Raw genomic sequence first — 25945 nt, 5'->3', positions numbered from 1 at the left:
ACCAAGTAAAGGCAACTGTCAGACTTCTAGGTGAGAAAAATGCCCCAGCAGTTAATGGTCGCTTGTGTTACAGACGCTCTCTGGGATACTGAGTTGTAAGTTTAAGTTGTTTAAAATGGGACATTTTACTTTATATGTGTTTTTAGTAATTTTCTCTTTAAAACGACAAAACATCTCTGGGCAAGCACAGAGACACGCGGGGAGCACCCAGAGCCGTACAGCGATCAACGCCTAGATGACTGGAGTGTGTTCCGCCGCTGCAGCTCTCCAGAAAAGGAGTGAGTTCTTCTTGGTGTCAGTTGGGTGGCGCTGGGTGTCAGAAGCAGGGGTGCGAGTCTGAGCCACTGCTCCCCTTCCTGAGACAAGTCCCATAGCTCCTCAGGACCCCAGTTCTCCCCTGAGACAGCTACTGACTTAAGAACTAACTCAGCAATGCTACTTTGAGCAGTGCTCTAGGACACGACTGTGTGGAAGCCATTCCTGTCATAAGCCCCCCATCCCCCTTTGCTAGGTCCATTCTTGCCAGAGGAGGAAATGTCAGGGAAGGCCTGGATCTGAGCCCCTGCACATGGTTCCCCTCCTCTCTCCCGAGGTCCACAGCACGCTCTCGTAGGCCCTGTTTGCCTTCCTGGAAGGCAATGGAGGGGCGCGCACTCAGAGCTGGCACAGTGACACAGAGGCTCAGCCCTCTCAGCACACCAGCCAGGGCCTTCTTAGCCACCCACTCTCAGCCACCACGGATTCAGAGCGGAGGAGGCCTTCCAAGTCCCTGCGCTGGTATGAAAAGTTCAAGACCGCAACGCCCTTCTCGTTTTACTTCTCATCACTCCGAGCTCTGAGATCCATCACCAGGCAAGGGTCAGCCACCTGCACTTGAGCTAAACTATCTCATTTGTGGTTGACTCCCATGCGTTCAGACTCCTGGAGTCTTTGTACTCAGCTGGTGCCCTCCCTCATTCTACGGGCGAGTGTGTGAAGCCCAGAGGGCCCAGGGGACTGACTGTGGGACACACTAGTAAGAAGCAGGGGTGAGAAGAGAAGAAAGTCACTGGTCACTGGATCACAGCCACTTCGTCTCTAGGGAGGAAACAATGGCGGATGTATAAATCGGAGAAGGGCTTGCTGGTTAGTCTAGGGCTAGCTGGCTAGTGAGTCCCAGGGATCTGCCTCCCTTTGATATGGGTCCTGGGGAGTCTAGCCCCGGCCCTCATACCTGCATGGCAAACACTTTACTGACTAAACTATATCTTCAAGCCATAGTCACCAATATCTGGGTATCTTTATCTTGTTTACTTCTATAGAACCAATTGCAGGATCCTCAGATAGTAGGACAGCCTGTAGGTTCTCTGTAAAAAGAAATTGCAGAGGTCACCCATCGCTGCCGATTTTCCAACAAAGAAGGACCCTCTGCAAGAGGGGAAAACGAACAACATTGTCCATGTAAGTTCAGCTGTAAAACAGACAAGAGCAAGTAGAGCTTGCAATAGGAACTACAGAAAGGGGGAGTTGCTGCAAATTGAAAAGGACAGGGCTTGTGGTGATGGTCTGGGGGCCAAGGCCGAGCAAAGACCCTCATTGCTGGCTCCCGGTCATCAGCCCTTTCTTTTATGATAGGGCAAGCTAGCACAGGCTTCCCAGAAGTTTGTAAAGTGGTCATGGTTCATATGGAAGGCAAGAGGGTCATGCCATAGCATGGCTCCAGTTCCTCACAAGTACTAACTGATCGATGCCACCAGCTGAGAGACAGTTTAGATCACCTAAATTGTTTAGATTGCCTAAACAATTAGGCAATCCTGTTTAGATCACCAACTACAATGCCAACAACAGCAATGAGGAAGGAAGTTACATAAGTGAGTATGAAAAGTTAAGTCCCAGGCGAGCCCAGAAAAAAGACCTTGTGCATAGCTTCCCTTAAGATAATGCCACCCAAACAAAGGCACAGCAAGGCATGGCAGGTGGGGGGGGGGTCCCACCGGTGGCTGTCAAGGGCAGCCTGTGCTTAAGAATGGATTATGATCATTGAGTGTAAACTTTAAAGTTCAGAGAAGGGGGAACATCTGTGAAGGAAGAGGCACCATTGCTTGAGGAGGACTCGTGATTTTGTAGCGTTATGTAACCCGCTGGCTCAGACATGCGTTGCTGGGTTAGCATGGCCTCTCTGGGGTTTGCATCCTGGTAGAGCTGTTTCTAATTTGTTAAAAATACGCTTCTTTAGTTTGCCTTCTTAGCAGTTCAAATGGCCTCTGCATACCAAAGATTGCAGTGGGGGCACGTGGGCAATGTGTCCTTGAGAAGAGGGCCTAGGCAGGCATCACACAGCAGGGTGGGAACTCCTTGGATGGAACTTTAGACAACAGCCCACCTGCCACGTGCTTGGGACAGCAGTGAGGGAAGGATGGATGAGGGAAGGGAGCTCGGGGCAGCTGCTCCCCTAAGCACATTTCCAAGTCTTGAAGGAGCTTCCTACCTCCTCATTGAAGGGCTAGACTATGTTCCCCCAGTTCACATGTGCAAGTCCCAACCCCCAGCATGTCAGAGGGTGATAGTATTTGGGCAGAGGATCTTTGTAGGGGTAATGAAATTAAAATGAGGTCACGAACATGGGCCATCATCCAATGTGTCTGGTGTCCTTCTAAGAAAAGGAAATCAGGACAGACAGGCTCAGGGAAGAACTAGCAGAGACAAACGGGGAAGGTGACCAACTTCACGTCAAGAGGATGGGAGGAAGATGCAAAACTATTATTGGAGCCTTGATCTCAGACTTGCAGACCATCGAGAATGTAACTTTCAACTGTCTACACTCTGATGGCTGGCTGGTCACTTTCCTCCTACCAACAGCTGTCCTCTCCATTTGCTCAATAATGCTGCTTCTCTCATTTTAGAGGCACTGGGAGACTTGAACAACACAAACAGAATGTTTTTACTGGTTCATAATGTTCAGCTGTGAAATGTCAAGAGATTAAAAAAAATGCTACCAGGACACTCCTGCTCTTCGACTCCCACTGGACCTCATCTGCAGAGCACATCAGGATTGACGTGGGTGCGTCATGTGCCCCGAGAAGGAGCAGCGCATATATGGCCCTCCTCTGGCTTTGATTTGGGTTTTGCAGGACAGACTAACACCCACACAGACGTGCCCCAGACTGCCACCCACACAGGCGTGCCCCAGACGGCCATCCACACAGGCGTGCCCCAGACGGCCACCCACACAGGCGTGCCCTAGACGTCCACCCACACAGACGTGCCCCAGACGGCCACCCACACAGGCGTGCCCCAGATGGCCACCCACACAGACGTGCCCCAGACGGCCACCCACACAGGCGTGCCCCAGACGGTCACCCACTGGTGTTGCCATGAGATAGGCTGAGGATGGGACCATTGAGGTAGCAGTTTTGAATTATTTATCAGTAATCATCTTCAGGGTGTTTTTTTCTCAGCTTCCCCACTCCCTTCCAGTCCGATAGAAGGAACTCCTTGATTTATAGGGGAGGACCAAAGATGTTGGTCCTGTCACAAAATGGCACCCGTTTTAGACAAACCAACCCCGATGATACAGAGAGGGACACACAGAAATCAGATGTTACCTGTGATGACCCAGTAGTCTCTGGTTGTTTCTGAGATATCAAGGTTGGGATATTCCAGTGCTGAAACAGATAAAACACACATCGGCTCTCTTTGATAGGCTGCATGAGTGAGCATTATCAAGGGGAACACGGAAGTGACGAGCTGGAAAGCAGCTGGGTCCCACACTGCTGTTTCTGAGAAATCTATTGTACACAGGTCAAAGTATTTTATTGTATAGAAAGGTGACTCAGTGGGGGACAACCCCTCCAAGGGGCTCAGATTCAGGAGTTTCTCTCTGTGAAGTTTTCCCTCCAAGCCTTCTTACATGGAACACCATGGCCATCAGCAACCACAGTTGCAGCTGCCTTAGCTGGGGCTTCCTCTGAATAGGTCATCTAGCACCATGCAGGTCTAAGGAGTGGAGATCTCTTCACGGGTCTTTCTGGCATTGCGGGCTTACATGTGGTACTGAAAGTTATCGCCTGCTTTACCAGCATGCTCACTATGAGAATCCACACATGTAGAGGGCACAGTACAGGGGCTCACATACAGTCAGTGCTCAGTAGAACTTTTGTGTGTGTGTAAGTGTACACATGCATGTTTAAGCCGGAGGAGGATGGCAAGTGTCTTTCTAATTTGCTTCCCATTTTATTTTCTGAGACAGGATCTCTCACTGAACCATGAGCTTGTTGATTTGGCTAGCCTGACTGTCCTGGGCCAGTCTCTCAGCACTAGTGTTACAGTTGTGAGCACCTCATCAGGATTTTTTTTTTCTTCAAATGTGGGTACTGAGCTAAAACTCAGATTTTCAGGCTTGCATAGCAAGCACTTCAGCAACTGAGCCAATTCCCAAGTCCTTACCACTCCAGTTCAACTTAACTGATTATTATTAGAATACTGAGTTTGTTAAAGAAGGTAACTCCTGCTGCCCTGTGACATCCTACCGTCATCTTTCGTGGCATAATCTTTTTATGAGTTCAGAGTCATCCTTACTGCCTGAAAGTTGATAAGATCTTTCCAATAAACACGTTAAAAACTTCTCAGTGGTTGCTAAGTGACAAGTATACCTTTGACACACATACACACGCACACACGTTCACGTACATGTGCATGCAATCTCATTTATTTATAATTTCAAAACAACTACAGAAAGAAATTACAGAACACTTTTGCTAATGGGTATATTTTAAAACGAAATCTTTGCCAGTGACCTTGTGAAATATAATAATTAAATGTAGGGTACAGAGCGTCACTTCCTTTAGTTACCCAGCAAATGTCTAGTGACAAAAGGCGGGCTGAAGACAGACTTTGTCTGTCTTCAAAGTCCACTTGACTGCATAGCAATGAGGATTATGTAACAAGCGTTACCGAGAGCCAAGGACTCAGACTATGGGGACTTCAAGTGAAGTCACGACACAGATTGCAAAGTTTGCATTCTGCTGCCTGTAGTCAGCTGGACGGAAAGGTCTAGGAACATTTGTGGAGGGGAAAGGAAACCATGGCAACCAGGACTGTTCCTAAGGACAGATGCCCTGGAAGGCAACGCTCGGAGCACAGGTCCCCACACAGCCTTGTTAGCTGTGGGAGAGTGGATGTCCTATGAAAACTGGGAGGAGGGAGCTTCAATTTTTTTTCTCCTAGTTTCGCACCCACCTCATAGGCTCATTGTAAGCATCAAGCAAGGGCTCTCTTGCAGTGTGCAATGATCTTTTTGACAATTTAACCCCCATGTGTTGCATTTTTCAGTTGCTCAAGATAATACACACAGTATGCAGTGTAGCACAAGAGAACACCTCCAGGGGAAACCCAAGGCCCTTCTACATGAGGCTGAGGCGCACGTACTCACGTTCAGCGATGGTGAGCGGAGGGTAAGTGAGGTAGAACCCTACCAGCTCCGCAGAGAGCTGGCTAAGGAGGCTGCTGGCCACGGTGCCGTTGAGGAAGGAGCTCTGATTGCCCACAGCGTACACCAGGGTGACGGCTTGGGAGGCATTGGACGTGCTCACGATCTGAATGACACAGGAGCAAAAGGGAAGGAGACATGCCAAATAAGGTGAGGGTCTGTGTCATAGAGGCCGAGGAAGGGACCGTCCAACAGAAGTTGTGGGTTGCCATGGAAGGGCAGTGGGGAGACAGCAAAGAGGAAAAAAAGAATAGTAAGTCGTTGTTTACAGATGTGGATCATGGCAGGCACTGGGCTATGGGGGTACACATCTCCACCCTGTTCTAACCCTGCAAGGACTATCTATTTATGATTGCCTTTCACACATGTGGAAACCACGGCCTGGCGTGACCGGGATTTGTCTGAGGTCATACAGCTCATGCACGACAGAGTCAGGATTTGAACCCAAGCAATCTTGATTTCTGGCTCTTAATCACTCGTGTGTCTTTTCCAGGGGTTAAGCTGACTCAGTGACCACTATAATTCTGGAGCTATAAAGCAGAGCATGGGGGTACAGGAAGATGGCCCGACTGCCAAATGTTCAGGGACCTTTCAGGTTGTTATGAGTGGGGTGACGGAATAGGAGCATAACAGGAATTCAGAAATACAAAACAGATCCTTCATGGCACAATGACTTCCTTCTGTGAGCCATTAATTTGGTATGGAGTATGAGAAAGAAGTTCTCTAAGATAACATGGGTTTCTCCTCATACTCAGTCTTATGTCATTTTTAGTTGCTAGGGAAAAATGAGATTTTCTGGGTCAATGTACGGATAAAAATATCTCGAACATTTGAAAAACACGAGCAGGGGAAAAAAAATCACTGGCTGGGCAAGATGCTTTTGCTGGGCAATGTGCGTGTGTCTGCCCTTTCTCTCCAGATCTCCTGGCCATTGCCCTGTATGGCACAAAGGGATCCCGCAGGTTCCACCAGGGTTTCTTTGTCCACTGGTGTTAGTTAAAGGGGGCTGAGTAGACATGGGAGAGAGGAAGGAAGGGTAGGGTATTAATGCCAGTCACCCTCCCAGTGGGCATCAGGGCCCAGGCATAACCTGGATACTAGGCTGTCCCTGCCTGCACGTTCAGCTGAGATGCCTTTATGGAACTCGCAAGTTTCTTTTGAGGACTGTCTTACATATCTGGGGACTGACAGCCACCAGGCTTGCCTAGGCATCATCTCTACAGCTTTGCTCTCTGCCCCGACTCAGAAGAAAGCTGCTCAGATTAGCGTCTGTACTTTGTTGTCTGTTTTTCCCACATGTGGCAAACATCTCTCAGTTCTCCAACCAAGAGTCATAACCCCTTGTCAAGGATAACCCAGCCAACATTGCTGCTCAGCTCTTGTTCTCCTACCAGAAAGTAATTCTGGAATGTGTTTCAGCTACAGGTATTCAGACCTCTGTCCCGGGTGTAAGAAAACAAACAAACAAACAAACAAAACACACACACACACACACACACACACACACACACACACACACACACAAAACTTTCTCATGATTTAAACAAGTTCCCTGAGAACTGGAGAGATGGCTCAGTGGCTAAGTGCTAAAAGCACTTGGTTCTCTTTCAGAGGACCTGAGTTTGATGGGCAGCACCCAGATCAGGTGACTCACAACCACCTGTAACTCCAGTTCTGGGGAATCCAATACCCTCTTCTGGCCTCTTATGGCACCCACAGGTATGCATACACATACACACACACACACACACACACACACACACACACACACACACACACACACACACCACATTCCACAAATAAATAAATAATCAAATAATAAAACTAATTAACCTTTATTGCTATTGTGATGGTGAGAATTTATTGAATAGTTGTCATCTTTCAATAAATAGCACTAAATATCCCTGGACCTCCAAAAAGTCCATAAAGTTATACCTTTTTGTTGTGGTAAAATATATAAATCACAGAATTTGACATTCTAACATTTTCAGCATTAAGTAGATTCTCATTTTTGCCAACCATCACCAACGCCATCTTCTGAACATCCTCACTGCCCCCAAGTGTAGCTCTACTTCCACCAAACAATTCTCAGTTTCTCTATATTCTTACTACAAGGTTGCTCTTAAAGTAAGATTACTGATTATTCCACAGCTCCAGATATCTGGTAGAAGAGAAATCGCACTAGAGTTTTCTTCTGAGACAGGTTTACTTCCCTTTGCACAAAGACCTCAACACCACCCAAGCTGCAAGAGGACTGGAATGGCTCTTTCTTTCTTTCTTTCTTTCTTTCTTTCTTTCTTTCTTTCTTTCTTTCTTTCTTTCTTTCTTTCTTTCCTTCCTTCCTTCCTTCCTTCCTTCCTTCCTTCTTTCCTTCCTTTCTTTCTTTCTTTTAAAGATTTATTTATTTATTTTGTATACAGTATCTGCATGTATGCCACCAGACCAGAAGAGGGCACCAGATCTCATTCTAGATGGTTGTGAGCCACCATATGGTTGCTGGGAATTGAACTCAGGACCTCTGAAAGAGCAGGCAGCGCTTCTAACCTCTGAGCCATCTCTCCAGCCCAGGAATGGCCTTCTTGATTGAAGGCTTAGTAACACTCCTGCACATGTATAGACTTCATTTATTTTTCACATATTCATTTGATAGACACTTGGTTCACTTTGGGCTTTTGGCCATTGTGAATACTGTACAAATACCTATTTTACTTCCTAGATCCTATCTTTAATTCTTTTTGATATGTAGATGGACATGGGGTTACTGGACCATGCTGTAACTGCATGTTTAGGATGTTGAGGGGCCATGGTACTATTTTCCAGAGTGGCTGTCCATTGCACATCCCTCTGGAAGAATACAAGGACTCTAACATCCCCATATCCTCACCAACACTTACTATTTTCTATTTTCTAGGTTTTGTTTGGTTTTTGAGAATGATCATCCTAACAAACATGAAAGGTGTCTCATGATTATTAGGTCAAAGCCTTTTTCTCCCACCTCTCTGTGTCTGCTGCTCTCCTTGTGATGACACAGCTCCAACCCAGGGCACAATGCATGCTGGGAAAAGACAACGACACTCATCCTAGCCTTCTTGAGCTGTTAACTTTCGTTTAGCTGATACATAGAAGGAATCCTTCCCATTTCTTTAAGTTCTGGATATGAATCACTTATCAGATAGAAGATTCGTAATTCTGCAGGTGATCTTTTACCCTGTTATTAGTGTCTGTTGATGGGCAAAGTTCTTAATTTCAAGGCTGTCCAACTGGTTTGTTTCTCTGGGATTTGAGATTTTCCAGTAGTATCTAAGACACCCAGGCCCATGAAATCGTTCCTCTCTGCTCTGAGCCCTTCGACTTTAGTTCTTACGTGTAGGTGTTTGATCAACTTTGAGACGATTTGGGTTGATAATGTTAGGTAGCTCCAGCTTCCTCCTTTTGCAACGTGTATATTCATTATTAAAAAGATCATCCCTTTCACCATAGACCAACTTTGATAAAAACAGTGGACTTGTTCCTGGCCTCTCTATCTAGGCCATTGATCTCTGTGTCTGTCATAAAGTTGAGACCACACTAATACAGTTATCATAGTTTTTTAAATTAATTTTTGAAAAAAGGAAGTGCAAAACTTAGAAAATTTGTCCTCTGTCAAGACTGTTTTTGTTCTTCAAGGTCTTTTTGAGGGACTACTCAAACTTCAGGATATATTTATCTATTTCTGTCTTTAAAAACATCACTGGGATTGGTGTGTGTGTATGTGTGTGTGTGTGTGTGTGTGTGTGTGTGTGTGTGTGTGTGTAGGTACCCATGAAGGTCAGAAGAGTGTGTCAGAATCCCTGGTTCTGGAGTTACGGTGCCTGTGAACTGCCTGGTGTGGTACTAGTTAGTCACTGAACTCAGGTCTTCTGCAAGATCAGCAAACATTCTCAACAGTCGAGCCATTGCTCTAGGTCCCCCATACCACTGGTTTTTGAGACAGGAATGTGTACCTCTGACTGGTCTTGAACTTGCTATGCAAGCTAGTCAGTCTGCCCTTGCATCTGCATCACTCCCGTCTCTTTCTCCAGAATGGGATTTCTGCAGGGATCACATTCAATCTACAATCCCCATTGGTGAATATTGAGATTCTTATAGCTTAAGGTTTCCCAAGCATGAACATAGCTCTGCTTCCATGCCTCTAGATCTTCTTTAATGAACTCAGTCATGTCATTTTAGAAAGCCTTTGACCTCATCTCTTCTCATCCACTCTTTCTGGTCCACGAGCTCATTAGGCCACAGGCCTAATGTTCCTAGCATCTTTTCCCTTCTATGACAGTGGCACCATGATCCCTGGAAAGCCACCTCCCTTCTCCACTTTGTTCATGTGCTTTGGGTACAGCTGTCACTTCCCATGTTCAGAAGTAGGCATTTGTTTCAGACACTGATCAGGATACTTCATCTCCTTGGTCACAGTTATCAACCCAGAAGAGGCACAGAAGGACCAATGAGAGCAGGACCAAAGGTCTGGATTAAAATGATGTCCAAAAAAAGGGCTCTTTGGTTCCACAAGACAATAAGCAATAGGAATAGGCAAATATGGAAACACCAAGGACCACTCAGTAGAGGGAAGAAGTGTGCTGGGGCCAGAGAGACAGCCCAGCAGTCAAGAGCACTTGTCATTCTTCCAGAGGGCCTGGGTGCATTTCCCAAGCACCCCCGAGGTATCTCACAGCCATCTGTAACTCAAGTTCTAGAAGAGCAGACTGCCTTGTCTGGCCTCCCTGGGCACTCTATGCATGGGACTCACAGAATACATACAGTAGGCGAAACAGATAGATGGCAGAATAAAACAAACCTTAACAGAAGAAGGGGGAAGAGGAGGAGGGATCTGGAGGAAAGCAAGCCGAGAGATGAACAGAGAACGTCCTGAAGAGAACGCCGATGCGCCTGGATCCGGTTGTGCCTCCAGTCACTGAGATGTGAACTTTTGGGTGGAATGAATCCATCACTGCCTCTTTCAGCTTACGTCTCATAAGCCTGGATTCTGTTACAACCCTCATTGAGTCAACTGTAATCTAGCTCCTAATGCTGTGTGTTCTTTTAGTCCCTTTTTCAATGCCTCTGATATTTATAGCTTTTTATTTCCACAAAGGATTCAAACTACCATACAAATTATATTTAATAGAATGGGATGGAAAAGTGTTACAAAAACACCAATTTGGAAGACATATTATCATGATCCCAGGAAGGCAGCCAGCGTGCAGTTACCTGTGAATGATACAGGGACCAAGAAGGCGTGTTAAATCCAATGACAAACCTGATTCTGATACTTTGTATTGGCCAAGGCCAAATGTGAATTGGAATTAATAAAATGATTTACTCGATCAATTTCAAAGGCTTCCAACATGTCAGAGAGTAGCTCAAATCTAGCTAGACGCAATGGTCAAGTCACCTGCTGTTGTCTTTTCCAAGGAAGCTTTGTGGCTTATGTTTCATCTGATGACCCATAACCAGCACACAACAGAGACAGGCTGAAGACCAAGGGCAACTTATTTATCTTGGTATCTGATCTTGAAGCATCTAATAAACAGCAGGAACTCAAGAACTCTCTTAACACATATTCTGTTGCCAAGCACCGCTTAGGTTCACACACCTGTAAGGACCACAGAGCCAACCCCGAAGAAAAGGATCTCCCACAGGACCCGAGTCATACTGCTTACATAAATCTTAAATCTGTGACACACTTTTCGATCTTAGACTAATAAGAGTCGAGTTGCAATGAGATCCTCCCTGATCCATTTGCCCAAGTCTAGAAAAGGAAAAGCCGCTCCTTCAAATTAGATCGTGCGCTTTCTACATCGTATTGGCTTTACTGGAAACACACTTAATGCTAAATGTCAATTTCAAAAGCCCTGTGTCTAATTGCAAAGGCTTTAGTTCAGTAGTCAAAACAGACACAGAACAGTGGCATTAATTAGAGACTTTGGGGATGGATGAATATCATTAAGAAGCATCTATCCTCACTGAGATGTTATCTACGTAATTACACACACAAAAATGGGTCTGAAAAAGGCTTTTAGTGGTGTTCACACTGTTAGCCAGGAAGCCAAATATACGGTGTACCAGGAACTGGATTTCCCTGGGAAAGATGTGCTTCCCGAGGACTCGGGACTTCCTCCCCAAACTGTCCATGCTGGGGCAGCTTGGTGGATAAGAAGACAGTTTGGGCTCACATCTTTACTTGATTCTTTCCCAACCATGTGACCTTTCGGGAGTTTCAAATCCTTCTCTCGGTTCTCACATGAACACAGTGGAGATGACATCTCAGAGAATGTCTTGATCACACACAGAAAATATCTGTAGGACGCTCAGTACTGCTGCTGGCAGAGAGTAGGCCCCTGCTGACAGAGATGTGGCTGTGTTGCTGGGGGTTCTTTTGTTTGCGTGTGATGTTCATTTATGTTGACGATTGGAAATAGCCCACTGAAAATCACACGGCAGCTAATCGTGGAAAATCACAACAGAGTTAGTGATCTAAAGATCTATTCCCTGGCTCCAGGTGGTTCAGGAGATAAAGGCACCTGCCAACAAGCGTGGGGACCTGCATTCAATCCCTGGGACCTACATGTTGGAAGAAGAAAACTCTTCTCACAAGTTGTTCTCTGAACTCCACATTGGCTCGGTAACATGTGCCCTCCGAACACATGCACACATGCGTGTACACATTCTCTCTCTCTCTCTCTCTCTCTCTCTCTCTCTCTCTCTCACACACACACACACACACACACACACACACACAAATAATGTAAAAAGTTAAACTCATTTTAATATGAGAAAATTGATTCACCTTATAAAGTATATTCAGGCTCAATTCTTTAATGATAAACCCATTAAAAGGCTAGAGGAGGGTTGGAGAGATGGTTCTTCCAAAGGTCCTGAGTTCAACTCCCAGCAACTACATGGCAGCCCACAACCATCTGTAATGAGATCCTATGCTCTCTTCTGGTGTGTAGGCATACATGCAGACAGAACACTGTATACGTAATAAATAAATAAATCTCTAAAGGAAGGAAGGAAGGAAGGAAAAAAAGGCAGGCCAGAGAAAGTATTGCATACAAAAACCAAATATTAATCCCTGAATCATGGTAGGTTCACAGTGACATGGAATCCTACCTGTCATAGCCAGACCTCAGTCACCCTCACCAATGCCATGGCTGTCTATATCACCTGCCAAAAGGACGAACTTACATTTGGCCATGAAAGCTTTTAAACGGGGGAGGGGCAATATCTGCATTACGGCTGTCTGTCTTCTGTGCAGCCTGAAGTCTCTCCTCCTTACCTGAAGCGTCAGGTTGCTCCTGCTGTTAAGGACTTTCCTCTCTGCATCCTGGAATGCCTTCTGCAGCCTCTGCTCCATCGTCTGGGCAAACTTGCAGGACTGAATGTTGTCCGACTGGCTTACAAACTGCAACACTAGAAGAAGAACCGCAGTCACCACCACGCACCAACGCTCTGCCTGAGCTCCTCAGGTTTGATAGCCGTCGTGATACAAAACAGCATGACTTTTAGGTTACAGAAACTAGGCAAATAAACAGTAAGACCAGACAGGCTTTAATTACAGTTTTGAAGGGAGCTCCTACGATGATTTATAGCAGGGAATAATTAAAAGCATGAATGAGCCCCAAGTGCTCTCCAGCACAGAGGATGCCATGACTTTATCCCATGAGACTGCAGACATCTGCTCAAAACCCACCACCAGTGCCCTCGGTTTCTGTGCCTGCGGATGATCACCATCCTCCATGCTAAGCTGATGGTCTCCATCACCATGGTACCGCCATACGTGTGCTTCGCAGACTTTGCAAACCAGCAACCACACAAGAGAATTTGAGAGAAAGCGGTCAAAGTCTTTGCTGGGAGACTATATCACTAACAGAACCTGGTAGTTCCAGACTATAGGTTTTATAGGGGCTCAACTCAGAGCAGTAGCCACTGTGAGAAAGGTATTCTGTGTTGCAACACACTAAGTATATGGATTGGGAGGAATAGTCTCTAGGGTGGAAGATGTCCAAGAAGGTCAGAATTACGGGTGTTTTGAAGTGGGGAACTTGATATCTGATGAGCAGGGAAGCTTGAATGTACAAGGACTATGGATGCTGACAAGCAGCTATCAATGGGACTCTAGACCGTGCTCTGCTTGTCTGGTCCTGGATGATGGGACTTACCTGTCTTTAGCTGGAAGGCACCTGCAGGCTGGGGCTTCCATGGGGAGGCAAGCACCGCCACAGACTGTAAGGAGGGAGTGTGTTGCTTCAGGTCGGCAGTGACGTTGCTGACTCCATACACACCCAGCATGTCCATCACCACAGCAGGCAAGTACACCAGCCTGCCTTTGGTAGCATAGTAGCCAACGGTGACGTTATGAGAATATTCCAGGATGTCCACCTATGAAACAAATGGACCCCAGAATGCACTGTTTATTCCCATAGTACTTTAAGTTCTTCTTTGCGTTCTTAGAGTCACAGCTCTTACTTAGTAAGACTATAGACTATGATGTGCTCATTGAACAAATATCCCAACAACTCTGTAAAGTGCACACATGAGTTCCAAAGTATGGCAACACAACAAAATAAAACCCACATCAAACCGACATAAGATACAGTTGAATCTGGTTTTGGATTCCTTAAGTATTTTGAGTCAGATCCGCTGGGCACTAATTCTATCACCAGGAGGCAGAAGAGACATCTAAGAAGCAGAATGCTGCTTAGCAAAAAAGTTAAGACATCTCACTCTTCCTGGGAGGGAAAAGGCAGAGACGGTGACTGAGGTAGGGCACGTGCTGAGGATGGGCGACAAGGTATCTAAGGTAGAACCTTCTGCCTTGAAACAGAGAGGAAGCCTTCAGGCTTGACTCCTTCCCTGGCTTAGATACTGGTTCATGGCCAAGGTGGGGGATGAATCAGAGGCCGTCTCTCCCGATGAGTCTTAAGGGATATTGACGACCTAAGCCCTCTCTGTCCCAGTGGGAGGATTTCGAAGCTTTAGAGCTTATTCTTACTGCAGTTTGCTTTGTTGATGTTGTTGTATGTTTACAGTTTTATGTGTGGGTTTTTGCTTTTAATATATTAATTGTGATGTTTATCATAAAATTGGAATTTTGGAAAATTAAGAGAGAAAATGGTAATTGCCTCAGGTATTACTACCACTACCTGCTCGATGGATTGCCTGTCAATCATTTTTGCCTGGGGATACACATTTTTGTGTATGTGTATATATATGTGTGTGTGTGTATGTAAAGAAATATAAAAACATACACATTCATATACTTATATGTATACAGGGTAGATCCTGCTGCATAATCTCTTCACTTTTCTCTATGCCTGAGTGAGTATATGTTTGTGTCTGTACATATGTGTGTCTGTCTATGTGTACATACATGTGCATATGTTTGTGTGTGTGTGTGTTAATATGTATATGTGTGTGTGTCTTGCTGGAGATTGAACCTAGGACTTTGTACACAGTAGACAAAAGCTCTACTTCTGAGCAGATCCCCAGCTTCCCTTATTCTTTGTATTGTGGCAAAACCCAGATCTCATACAATCTACTGTCTAAACCATGCCTTACATGCTCTGTTCACTGATACTTTCAACACCCAGATTATGGATGTGACTAGTGTCCCCACCACTCTCCCATGGACTGCATGCTGTGTGTCAGGCTATCTTAACCCCTGCATAGTTTTGTAAAAAAAGAAGCAGCGGGCCACTTCCCGCCACTCAGCTCCTGGCTGCCTGGCTAGCTTTACCCGAAACAATTACACGGAAACTGTATTCTTTCAAACACTGCCTGGCCCATTAGTTCTAGCCTCTTATTGGCTAACTCTCACATCCTGACCTACCCATATCTAATAATCTATGGCACCATGAGGTGGTGGCTTACCAGGAGGATTCTAACCCATGTCCATCTTGGGCAGGAAAAGCATGGCGTCTGCCTCATTGCCTTCTTCCCACCATTCTGTTCTGTCTATTCCGCCTGTTTAAGCTGCTGTCTTATCAAAAGCCAAGGCAGTTTCTTTATTAACCAATGAAAGTAACAAATAGACAGATGACCCTCCTACATCATACTTTCCCATTCCGGCTGGGGAGACAGGTCAGGAGCAAACCATTAGCACAAGGCCCCAAGTCACAAACATTTTTCAAAGAACTCAAGAAAACTGAGTTTGCAACATGATGGATGCAATCTGTTCCTGCTAAAGTGTGTTCTCGATGGTTCTTTATAAAAATGACTAACCAAGGAGCTTCAAGATGGCCCATGAACACAGCCCCAAGGAACAACATCTTATCAAAAGCCAAGGCAGTTTCTTTGATAAGACAGTGAGCATGGTGTGAACTTCCCAGCCCTTCTAATTACTTCAAAGAGCAAGCCTTGTTTCGGGGACTATTTGGTTTTCATACATTTATAACCCCTGTATGTTTTTAAAAACAAATGAATGAACGAACGAATCAATAACTGAGCAAAGTGACGCCAGGCTCTGCCCCTCAGCCAGTTAGGCTGGCTGGAACTATTTGTGCCCACTAGTCTCATTTTTGCCTGTGGTGAGATTTTGTTTTTTGTTTGTTTGTTTTTAAATATTTATTTATTTATTATATATACAATATTCTGTCGGTGTGTATGCCTGAAGGCCAGAAGAGGGCACCAGACCCCATTACAGATGGTTGTGAGCCACCATGTGGTTGCTGGGAATTGAACTCAGGACCTTTGGAAGAGCAGGCAATGCTCTTAACCTCTGAGCCATCTCTAAACTTTCCCGAGGAGCAGAGTGTGGAGCAAGTCATTAGTTAGTCATAGAGGCCAGTCAGTGGTGGTGCACACTTTTAATCCCAGCACTCGGAAGGCAGAGGTATAGACAGATCTCTGTAGTTCAAGGCCACCTTGGGCTACACTAGATTGCTCCAGTCTCAAAGAGAAATAGAGCCAGGTGGTAGTGACTCACACCTTTAATCCCAGTACTTGGAAGTCACACACCTTTAATCCCAACACTAGGGAAGTGGAGACAGGAAGGGACATGGCTGGGTGGAGAGAGGAATATAAGGCAGGAGGAGAGAGGAGCTCAAGGCATTCAGACTGAGGACTTGTAAAGACAGGATAACCCATTCAGTCTGAGGATTCCTGGAGACAGGATCTTGCCCGCTTCGGTCTGAAGATTCAGTAAAGGTAAAAAAGTCTCTCTAGCGGCTGGCTCCTTTACTTCTCCGATCTTTGAGCATTTACCCCAATATCTGATTCTGTGTTTTTATTAAGACCAATTAGAATTTGTGCTACATTTGCCACTACCTTTTATTCATGGAAAGTGATCCTGATTTACATTCATTGTGCTGGTATAAAACTGTGTGTTAAGTTTACAGAGTGGACCAATTACTTTCAGAGACTAGAAACTGTTGCAGTGGTCCCTCCGTGATGTGCAGAAGGAGCAGAAGCTGCGGAGGCCCTTAGAAAATGATTGCCTCTCAGCGAAAGCCACGCCAGGCAAGCGGAGGAGAGCAGCTCCATGCTCAGCTTTTGGGTTTGAAAGTTTTAAGGTTTCCAGTGTTTTTCCCTCCTTCTCTCCCTTCTTGCTTCCTCCCGATTTCTTTTTTTTTCCAGAATTGTAAGAGAGATTGACAGTGACCAAAAGAGGATGTGCCACAATCTCACCCTGATCCCGTGTATTATGTGTGTGGGGGACGACTCTGAAAGCAGCTGTTACCCAGGCCATCAAAGGAGGACGCCGGAATGATATGTTTAAGTCATACAAAAGGGAGCCCACTGGCTGCCAGTTGCATTTACTGCCCTAACACTTGGGATCAACCCAAAACTGTAAAACAATGCCTCTGCTGCTTGGCTGTGCCACTGAAGCCAGCCAGCAGTTATTAAGCAGTACTTGGCACAAAAGCGTTTGGAGGGAAAAATGTTTACTTCCCTGTCTGCGGCTGGCATGCCAAACAAAGTGGAACTCCTCTTCCAGATCTGAGTAATTAGGGCTTTTGTTGTTCGTAGTAGTGGTTTGGGTTTGGGTTTTCGAGACAGTCTTAATCTGTAGCCCAGGGTAGCCTCAAACTTGGGTAAATCCTCCTGTTTCTCAGCCTCTCACGTTCTGGGAGTATAAGCATGCAATATCTACCTGACTTTATTATACCTGTTAAATGTTCAGAAATAAATCACTATTTATAATTGTGCAGAAGATAAACAGACAGAACAAAAGACAAAGCAACAATGGATCGATCGCTTCTAGAGGATACCAAACACTCCTCCAATGATGGGACAATTTTTAAAAATATAAAGGTAATAAAGATAATTAGTCTCAAGCCCTTTTTTCCCAGTCACATATGTTAGCTATCTGCCAAAAATGTCAAAAACTTCCAATTCCAGCAAGTGTGGGCGTGGCATCTAGGAAGGAGGAAAACACCTACTACCACTCTGGACCCGAGGGGGAGTGGTCTGAATTGGCCATCTTAGGAAGGAAGGAGCTTACGTGAGCCGAGACATCATTCTGGTGGAAAGCCTTCCGCAAGGCCTGCGTGAGCCCTTTGGTTACACCAAGCTTCAAGGATTCGCTGCTCTGCACTCTCCTCTGAGTTAGGAAGAAAACTGTGGGGTGAAACAGAGGCCCAGCAATCAGAGTCACTAATGAACGTCCCAGTGACCTGTCAGCCCCCCAGTCTCGACATCCACCTAACCCAGAGCACGGCTGAATCAGCAAAGGCCCACCAATCAGGGGAAGGCTGGGGAGTGACTGTTGGTCTGATGAAGGCCCAAGCTGCTTTGGGGGTCTTAATGCCCAAGAGTTAGTGTGCTGATGGCGCATCGTTGCCAGCTCACTCCGCCTCTGACTGTGAGGACCAGCAACCTCTATTCCTGGCCCCCAGCGGGTCAACATGCAACCACACTTCTGTAATGGCTACTTAGAGACTGGCCCTGAGCTGAGTTCTACCGTTCTGATCAACCCTGAATTCAGAAGGGACAGGCCCACTTCACAGGTGCAGGTGGCATCTGTAGCTGAATTGAACTGTCACCATTGGAAGGAAATGAGAGTTCTGCCAAGGCTTCTGGAAGGGGTGGGGATCAGGGAAGGTTTCCATGGGAATTATGCTTCTGCGAGTACTGAAGGGTAACGGTGGTCAGCTAAGCAAGAGGAAGGGACTGTCCTCCCCCTTACCCCGACTCCCAGAGCCAGGGGCGCCAAGTGAAAAGGCTGGTGTGGGGGGGTGAATCTTGTCCGTGTACGTGTTTAACTTAATTCTAAGGGAGAGAGGAAACAGGAATTTAAAATGTGTTCTAGAAGACCCCTTTGACTACATGCTGAGGTCTGAAGAGAGAAATGTGTATAGGGTAGCAGTGACGGTGACAGCAGGCACGAGGTAGTGGCAGTGGGAGGTGGGATGGAGAGAAGGGATTATCTATTCTAGAGAGAAGGGATTATTATTCTAGTGAGACTAGAAAGATCTGGTGGTGGGGGGTGGTGAGGAAGAGAGCAGCTGAGGTGTTTCTGCGGGGAGGGGTCTGGAAGAAGAAGGCAGGGATCTGGAGAGGGGAAGGGGTTAAGAATCCAGATGGCATAACAGAGAAACAGAAAGAGATACTGTATTTTCTGCTGTGCCTAGTTTCACAATTTCCCATTTTAGAATAAGATAAGTCTCAAGATATAATTTCCTCTCATTCTTTGTGGGGCGAGGAGGAAGGCGGGAATGAGCACTCAGCACTGGCATGCTCTCTCAAATAATTTGTCCAAAGCTTTTTATAGAAAACACTACTGCACTATTCAAAACACTCCAAATATTCTAGACTTGCTTTCTGCAACCAGGGAGTTGGGCAGAGAAGAGATCAACCCCACTGACATCAAAAGAAATCCCAGCCCCCACCCCCCGTGCGATTCAACTGTCCGCTATTAGGAAAACCTTTCTGAATGGCACAATGATTCCCAAGATTGTGTGTTAAATGATTCACATCATTTATTCATGTGAGACATCACTGGTAGACTTCGCAGACAAAACACGCTGTGTTCTGGAGTTCCCTGACCCACTGGGCTAATTGTGGTTTCCCTGGGCACTTCTGAGGTCAGAACCAACCCTAGGGCTATAATACGTGTCATCCACAGTTCCCCTTTTCTGACACTTGATGAGAGTCAAGGTTTCTCAACCTTGACATCCTGATTAGTCTGTCTCTTTTTCCCACCCCGTTCCGTGTGTGTGTGTGTGTGTGTGTGTGTGTGTGTCCTTATATGTGAAAGGCAGAGAATATCCTCGGGTTATTCCTCAGGTACTACCCACCTTGTTTTTTGAGACAAGGTCTCTCACTGTAGCTCATCAAGTAGGCTAGACTGACAGACTGGTCAGTGAGCTCCAGGAATCTGCCGATTTCTGCTTTCCCAGAACTCTGGGGTTATAAGCTACCATAGCCAGTTTTTTTAAAACATGGGTTCTAGGCGGTCAGCTCAGGTCACCATGTTAAGCACCTTACCAGCTGAGTGTTGTCTCCAGCCACAGTCTTTATTGTGCCGACTGAGCATGGTGAAATGCTCAGCATCATCCCAGGTGCCCACAGGTTCCAGGCAACACCCCTTCCCAAAGTGCGACAACCAAAATGTCTCCAGACATCGTCAAACCTCAGAGAGGGAGGCCGAGAGCATTCCTGATTGACATGCACTGATCTAAGAGAACTCGTTCTGTCGAATCGCTGAGGTCGGGATTGCCCCTATGTCCCCAGACCAGTAAGACTGTGGCCTCTCACCTGTCTTCACTAGGAGCCTGTGGGACATCTGACAGTCCAAACTGGACGCCATCCTGCCAGTTGTGACTACCGCAGTAGACAGAGCTGGAAAAGCAGCATCCGTGTTCCCTGTCTGCAGAGATGGCAGTCTCGTGGCCTTTACTGATGCTGTAACGGATGTCAGTGCAGCAGTGATGGTCAGCGGACGGGCGGTGGATGCTCTGGGTGTGTCTGGCCTGGTGGGATTGGGGAGGCCAGTGTGCATGGCTTGTGGTTTCTTGGGGAGGTGTGTTGTGGACAACAGGCCCGAAGCAGAGCCCGTGGCCCCTTGTGTGGCTGTATGTGTGTTCACGCTGTGTGCTGTCCGGGCAAGCATGTAGGTGGGTGTGAATGGGAAGGCAGTGTGGACTGTCCCTGCTGTCACCTTTGGGCTGGACGCTGCCTTGCTGGTGACATTTTTAGCTAGCGCTGTGGTCAGACCACTCTTGGCTAAACTGCCACTGCTGCCAGTGCCCTTAGCAGTGAGGGCTGCAGACAACGCGGCTGGGCTGGACTTCCTCAGAAACAGTGTGGTGGTGGCAGCGGCTGCAGCTGTTGCTGTCAGTTCTCCCTTGGGTGACACTGAGGTTTCCACTGCAAAGAGAGAAAAGGAAGAGTTTGTCATTGGTCTGGGACGCACACATCGCTCTCCTGACCATGAAGCAATGTAACTTATGCGCTTGCTAAGATGTCTCTACGCTCCAGGCTTGCAGCGGGGAGATCTCAGGCGGAAACAACCTTAGGATCATTAAGTCAATTAGTCATAATGAGAATGCCACGTACAGCAAAGCCATGGTTGTTGATAACAAGGGCATAAATTCTGAATACTTTCACAAAACTCAAGTAGGCAGGGAGGATCAGCGGCATGCCTGTCTGGAGTTGTACCTCACTACAGAACGAGGGGAGGCGGGCTGCTTCAAAGCAAAGCTGGGCATCTGTGTTGAGCTTGAAGATGCTTTGGCCGAAAAAGCAGTCATACCTGTTTTCTGGGTACCAGGAAGCAAACTACCTGCATTAGTGGCTGCACCTGTCCGTGTCTTGGGGCGCCGAGAAGTTCGCAGCACTTTGGAGGGGGTCCTGGAAAAGGCACCAGTTGATATGGGAGTGGAGTCTGTAGATGAACGGTATTCCAAGATACTCTGGAATTGTGGGGAGCCATTCTTTCCCGGTGACAGATAGCTGTCACTGGAAACTTGTGAGTCTGTGTCTGTTCCATCGGAAAGCATTTGCTGCAAGCTAGCTGCAGAAGCTAAGCTTGGCCAGGTTGGCCAAAGAGGGTGAGCTGGCCGGAGAGGCAGCTGCGACATAGAATGTTGACCTGTGGGTGGGTAATAACCAGCTATCGCTGGATGCTTGCTTGTGAGCCAGAGGTCTGTGTGGCTTTCAACTACAGCCCCTTCCGATGACTGGAGGGGCTGATCGCCACTCTGACTGAAAACTAGATCCTGAAAGTTAAAGCTGTCTGTAGTCACCAACTGCCCAGCAGCCTCTTTGAAATTCTGAGGTTGTATCGCATTGGCAGCTGAAGTTGGACGGCTGGGAAGAGCCGCTGAAGGTGGAGGAGGCTCCCAACTTGTGGAGCTAATTGTGTGAGTGTTTAAATCATGATCCGTTTGCCACGGCAAACCAGATATTGTCGATTCTGTGGAGAGGGATGCAGTTCCTGCAACAAGAGAGCTCCAGAGAACATCTGTGGCTGCTGGCTTTCTCGTGCCTTCCATTGTTGGGAACTCATAGACATTGGGGGAGGAGGGAAGGGCTGGCACCTGTCCGGAAGCTGAAGCTGGCAGCGCAGACGGGCTTGCCACAGCTGTGAGAGTCTCCAGCTTGGTGCTGGAAGAGCCGGGAGGAGAACCTGCCTGAGAGGCTTGTGAGGCAAGCATGGATGGTGGAGGTGACCCTGAAGGAGAGAGGTCTGTTCTTAGTGTTGTCTTGATGAGAGGCGAGACTCGACCTATGTTAAAATCAGAGGTGAATCCACTCACTGCATGAACACTTGATGCCTCTTTAGTTAGAAGGGCCCACAGAGGAACTCTCCCATTTTCCTTTTCATTTTTCCCCCAAACGGCTGTAACCCTGTCCTCTTTTTGCTGAGGAAATGTCCAGATTGTAGGGGGAAGATTAGGACGTTTGCTGGAGAGGAGGTGTATGGCTACATCAGGATGGTATTCACCACGGCCATCTTCCTGGGGACTGGAAGCCTCCGGCACAGGGTCTGGGGAGACATGGTCTCTAGTGGGCTGGAGGATGGTAAGCAGGGAGGGAGGGGCGCCCATCCCCTTCAGTGGTGATCCAGGAGCTGCCTCAGAAAGGACCATTTGCTCTTGACTGGGTGTAGTGAGAGGGAGAGGAGGCAGGAAAGAGGAAGGGGTGCTTTCTGGGGAGCGGGAGGGCTTCCTGGAATTCTCCGGAGCGTCTGACAGATGTGGCCAGGTGGTGGCGCTATTTGCAGGAGGAACAGGGGCTAGCTCTCTGCTGCTCGGCCCTGACTCTGCAGTCTGGACATGCAGGGGCCAAGCCTCATAGCTTGCGGCTGCTGTGCTCAGATTAATGGGCAATAATACCCCGCTGTGCCCTCTGACAGCCCTCGCGGTGGGGCCTGGCCGGGTGGAAGCAGAACTCGAGGGCTCTTCCAACATGAGCCACGAGGAGGTTCCACCTGAAAGGCCTCCAGGGGCTACGGAAGGGAGAGACAGTTCTGCCGCGGAGCTCAGAGCCCCAGGAGTCAGGGAACCTGCTGAGCGGGGAATCCCGGAAGGGGCCAGCTCAGAGTACTGCTTTGTTAAGGATCTAGAAAAGTCTAGAGGAGGGGTACCAATGAAAGTCTGGGCATTTCTGAAAGGAAAGGGGCTTGTTTTGTGAGAAAATGGTTTTAGGACGTTAACTGGGTTCTGACCTGAAGAGGAATCAGCTGGTGTGATTCGGGGGAACACAGGCACTTTAGTGGGGTGCTCTATAGGCTTAGGAGTGATGGAATGAGATGAATCAGGGACCAATGAAGATGATGATGGTGGAGGGAGAAGAGGAAGGCTGTCTGACCTCAAGGGATGCTTTGAAAGGGAGGGAGTCCCCACCAGAGGCTGTGATGGGGAAGCAGCCCTCGAGACGGCTGGCGGGGTTCTAGGCAATGGGGAAAGCATGCTGGTGTGAGGCAAACCTGACATGGCTGTTGCTTCTCTTTCCCCTCCAGGCCTGGGGTGGACCATAGTCTCAATGGAGTCCTTAGCAAGATCCGGGGAGGCGCTGTGTCCACTTCCTTGGTAAAGGGACGAAGAGAAGTCCACACGAGCCCTGGTCTTGTGGCGTGCCTTGGGAAGAGGTGTCTGGGATAGCTGCAGCAAGCTTGTATTGTCAGGAGGCTGTCCCAGAACATTCTTGATTTTATCTGCTGCTGAGGAAGACTTGACTTCCAAAAAAGGCCATGTTGGTGAAATTGGAAACAATTTCCCGAGAGGAATGGACTCTGAGGTTGGAGTGACATGTATCTGTAGATTGTCTGCCCCTGTGGAAGAGAGCATCCGCGTGAGACATGGGATCAGCATGTGGGATGGGAGCCAGATATGGCTACAATGGGCAGGGGCTGGAGACAAGGAGCAGGCAAGACAGTCCCTGCCTGGCCACAGAGCCCTTCCATTCCTCACAGACCCTTCGTGAAACAATCCAAACAAGGAACTAAGTACAAATGTGCGTGGCAGAGAATTCACAGGGCAGTGCTATAAAAAGACAGGGTCTTACATGTAACTCACAGAGATCTGCCTGTTTCTGTCTCCCGGTGCTGGGATTAAAGGCGCGTGCAAACCACACCTAGCTGATAAAAGGACTTTTGAGCAATATTATAAAAGACACTCATGTATTTCATTTTTCCCTATTTCCTACCAGACTTAAAGCCCACAAAAATCAGACAGACGTGGCTACCTGCAAATGACACCAAAATAAATCTGAGCAAGACCCCAAAATGCACAGTACCAAAGGACCATGCCCTATGAACGTGTTCTCAGGCCCCTAATACATCTCAAGAAAAATATCTTCAAGAAAATATCCTAAGGAAAAATGACTTCAATGAAATGCATTTCTCTTGAGTTTAAAGGGATTCCTGGTTCTTTGTTCATGCTGTGTCAAGGAACAGAAGAGAGTTCTTTCACATTAGGTTATTTCACAGGGAAAAATTATTCATCTCTCACCTAGGACAGGAGATACTTCTCGAAAGGCCTGGTGTCACTAGCAGCACCTGCTGAGATCAGAACTGTCAGCACAATGCATGACACCCCGGCAGAAAGGTGAGGAGGCCCTGGACCGCAGCAGGAAAGGAAGGTGGGGGACATGGAACCGTGGGATGGCACACGTCCTGCTCTATGATGCTCCCTTCCTGGCTCCTCTGGGTTGATGGTACAAAAGGTAGCTAAGTGTTCTTAGCTAATATTTCTCTCCCTCTCTCCTTTCTCTTCTCAGCACCCGTGTGTTTGTGTGTGTGTGTGTGTGTGTGTGTGTGTGTGTGTGTGTGTGTATGCGCACACGCGTGTGTGTGTTGGCACTGATGTGTGTAAGGTTATCCATGCATGGGGAGGTCAGACATCACCCTTCAGTGCCATTTGGTTCTCAAGAGCTGTCCACAGTTCCTTGAGATGAGATCTCTCACTGGGATCCGGAACTTGCTAACTAGGCTAGGCTAACCTGCCAGGGAGCCTCAGGGACCTATCCTCCACCTCCCCCACGCTGGGATTACAAGCGTTCACCAGCTTGCTTAGCTTTCTACTGGCCTCTGGAGATCAAACTCAGTTCCTGGTCCTTTAGTCCTTCAGGGGCAAGAACTTTACCAACTGAGTTGTCTCCTCGGGCCCTAAGGCTTTAAGAGTTTTAAATGAAAGGAACGGTACTTGTAGAGCTTTCTACAATCTTAGCTAAAATATTAGATATTAGATATCATCTAAATGATAGAAACCATTTATTAGGAGTTCAGAACGTCTGGTTGATAGCTCTCCTCAGCCACCCAGAGTTGAGTATGCGTCTCTGGCGTCTGGCGCATATCTAAAGACAGCAGACACAGCAGAACTATTCCACTCAGCACCTGTAAGGAGCAAATGAACTCGCGGAGGTGGAGGGATGGGCTGGGCTCTCCATGTAGAAAATCACTTAGCAAATAAGCTCTGATTCCAACCTGGGCTAGCCTGTTTGACTGTCAGAGGCGCCCGGGCCCACAGAGAGGACACCCTCCGCTGGAGGAGCACAGGGGCAGGTCAGGCTGGGAGCGCTCCTCTCTCCCGGGGCGAGGCTGCATCTCCAGGTTGCCTTTCTCCTGCTCTGTATTCTGCCAACCAAGGAAGTGAACTCCTGGAGAAAGTCTTCCAACGTGAAAGCTTTGTGATAAGCAACATCCTCTCCACGACGAAAGTTCAGTAGTAACCGTCTTCCAAAACGGTCTTTCCAATTTCTCTGTGACACTTGGGAAAAGCATGTAGATGGGAGTTTTTCACTCCGAATTAGAGCACATGGACATTTTCCTTTTGATCCTTTGTGTTCTTGTGTCTTTTAAAATAACAATTTTAAATTATTTTTATTTCATGTATATGTATATGTATGGATATTTTGCCTACTTGTACTCATGTGGACCACATGGCCATAGAAGAAGGTGTCAGATCCCCTGGAACTGGAGTTACAGATGGTTGTGAGCCACCATGTGGGTACTAGAAATTGAACCTTGGTTCTTTGAAAGAGCAACAAGTGCTCTTA

The 25945-nt window shown here is 47.2% G+C and overlaps 1 protein-coding gene across 6 annotated transcripts in view; it reads right to left on the bottom strand.

Moving 5' to 3' along the window:
• Positions 1 to 25945, bottom strand: part of Kiaa1549l (KIAA1549 like) — a 273927-nt gene that overhangs the window by 94298 nt on the left and 153684 nt on the right. For 2 of the 6 annotated variants that reach the window (XM_085696703.2, XM_085696704.2), the window contains exons 2-9: positions 23376 to 23720; positions 21198 to 22172; positions 20201 to 20812; positions 17946 to 18061; positions 13663 to 13882; positions 12780 to 12913; positions 5411 to 5573; positions 3585 to 3644 (exon numbers count right to left, since the gene is read on the bottom strand). In XM_085696703.2, coding sequence (XP_085552829.2) covers positions 3585 to 3644; positions 5411 to 5573; positions 12780 to 12913; positions 13663 to 13882; positions 17946 to 18061; positions 20201 to 20812; positions 21198 to 22172; positions 23376 to 23720 — 2625 coding nt within the window. Of the gene's footprint in view, positions 1 to 3584; positions 3645 to 5410; positions 5574 to 12779; positions 12914 to 13662; positions 13883 to 17945; positions 18062 to 20200; positions 20813 to 21197; positions 23721 to 25945 lie in introns of all 6 variants that reach the window. The other 4 variants (XM_085696705.2, XM_085696706.2, XM_085696701.2 and 1 more) reach the window with 3 other exon arrangements.

This window comes from Myodes glareolus, chromosome 10 (assembly GCF_982192425.1).
Source record: "Myodes glareolus chromosome 10, mMyoGla1.1, whole genome shotgun sequence".
Taxonomy (NCBI): domain Eukaryota; kingdom Metazoa; phylum Chordata; class Mammalia; order Rodentia; family Cricetidae; genus Myodes; species Myodes glareolus.
The sequence above is the reverse complement of the archived record's forward strand: the minus strand, read 5'-3'. Positions and strand labels throughout refer to the sequence as shown.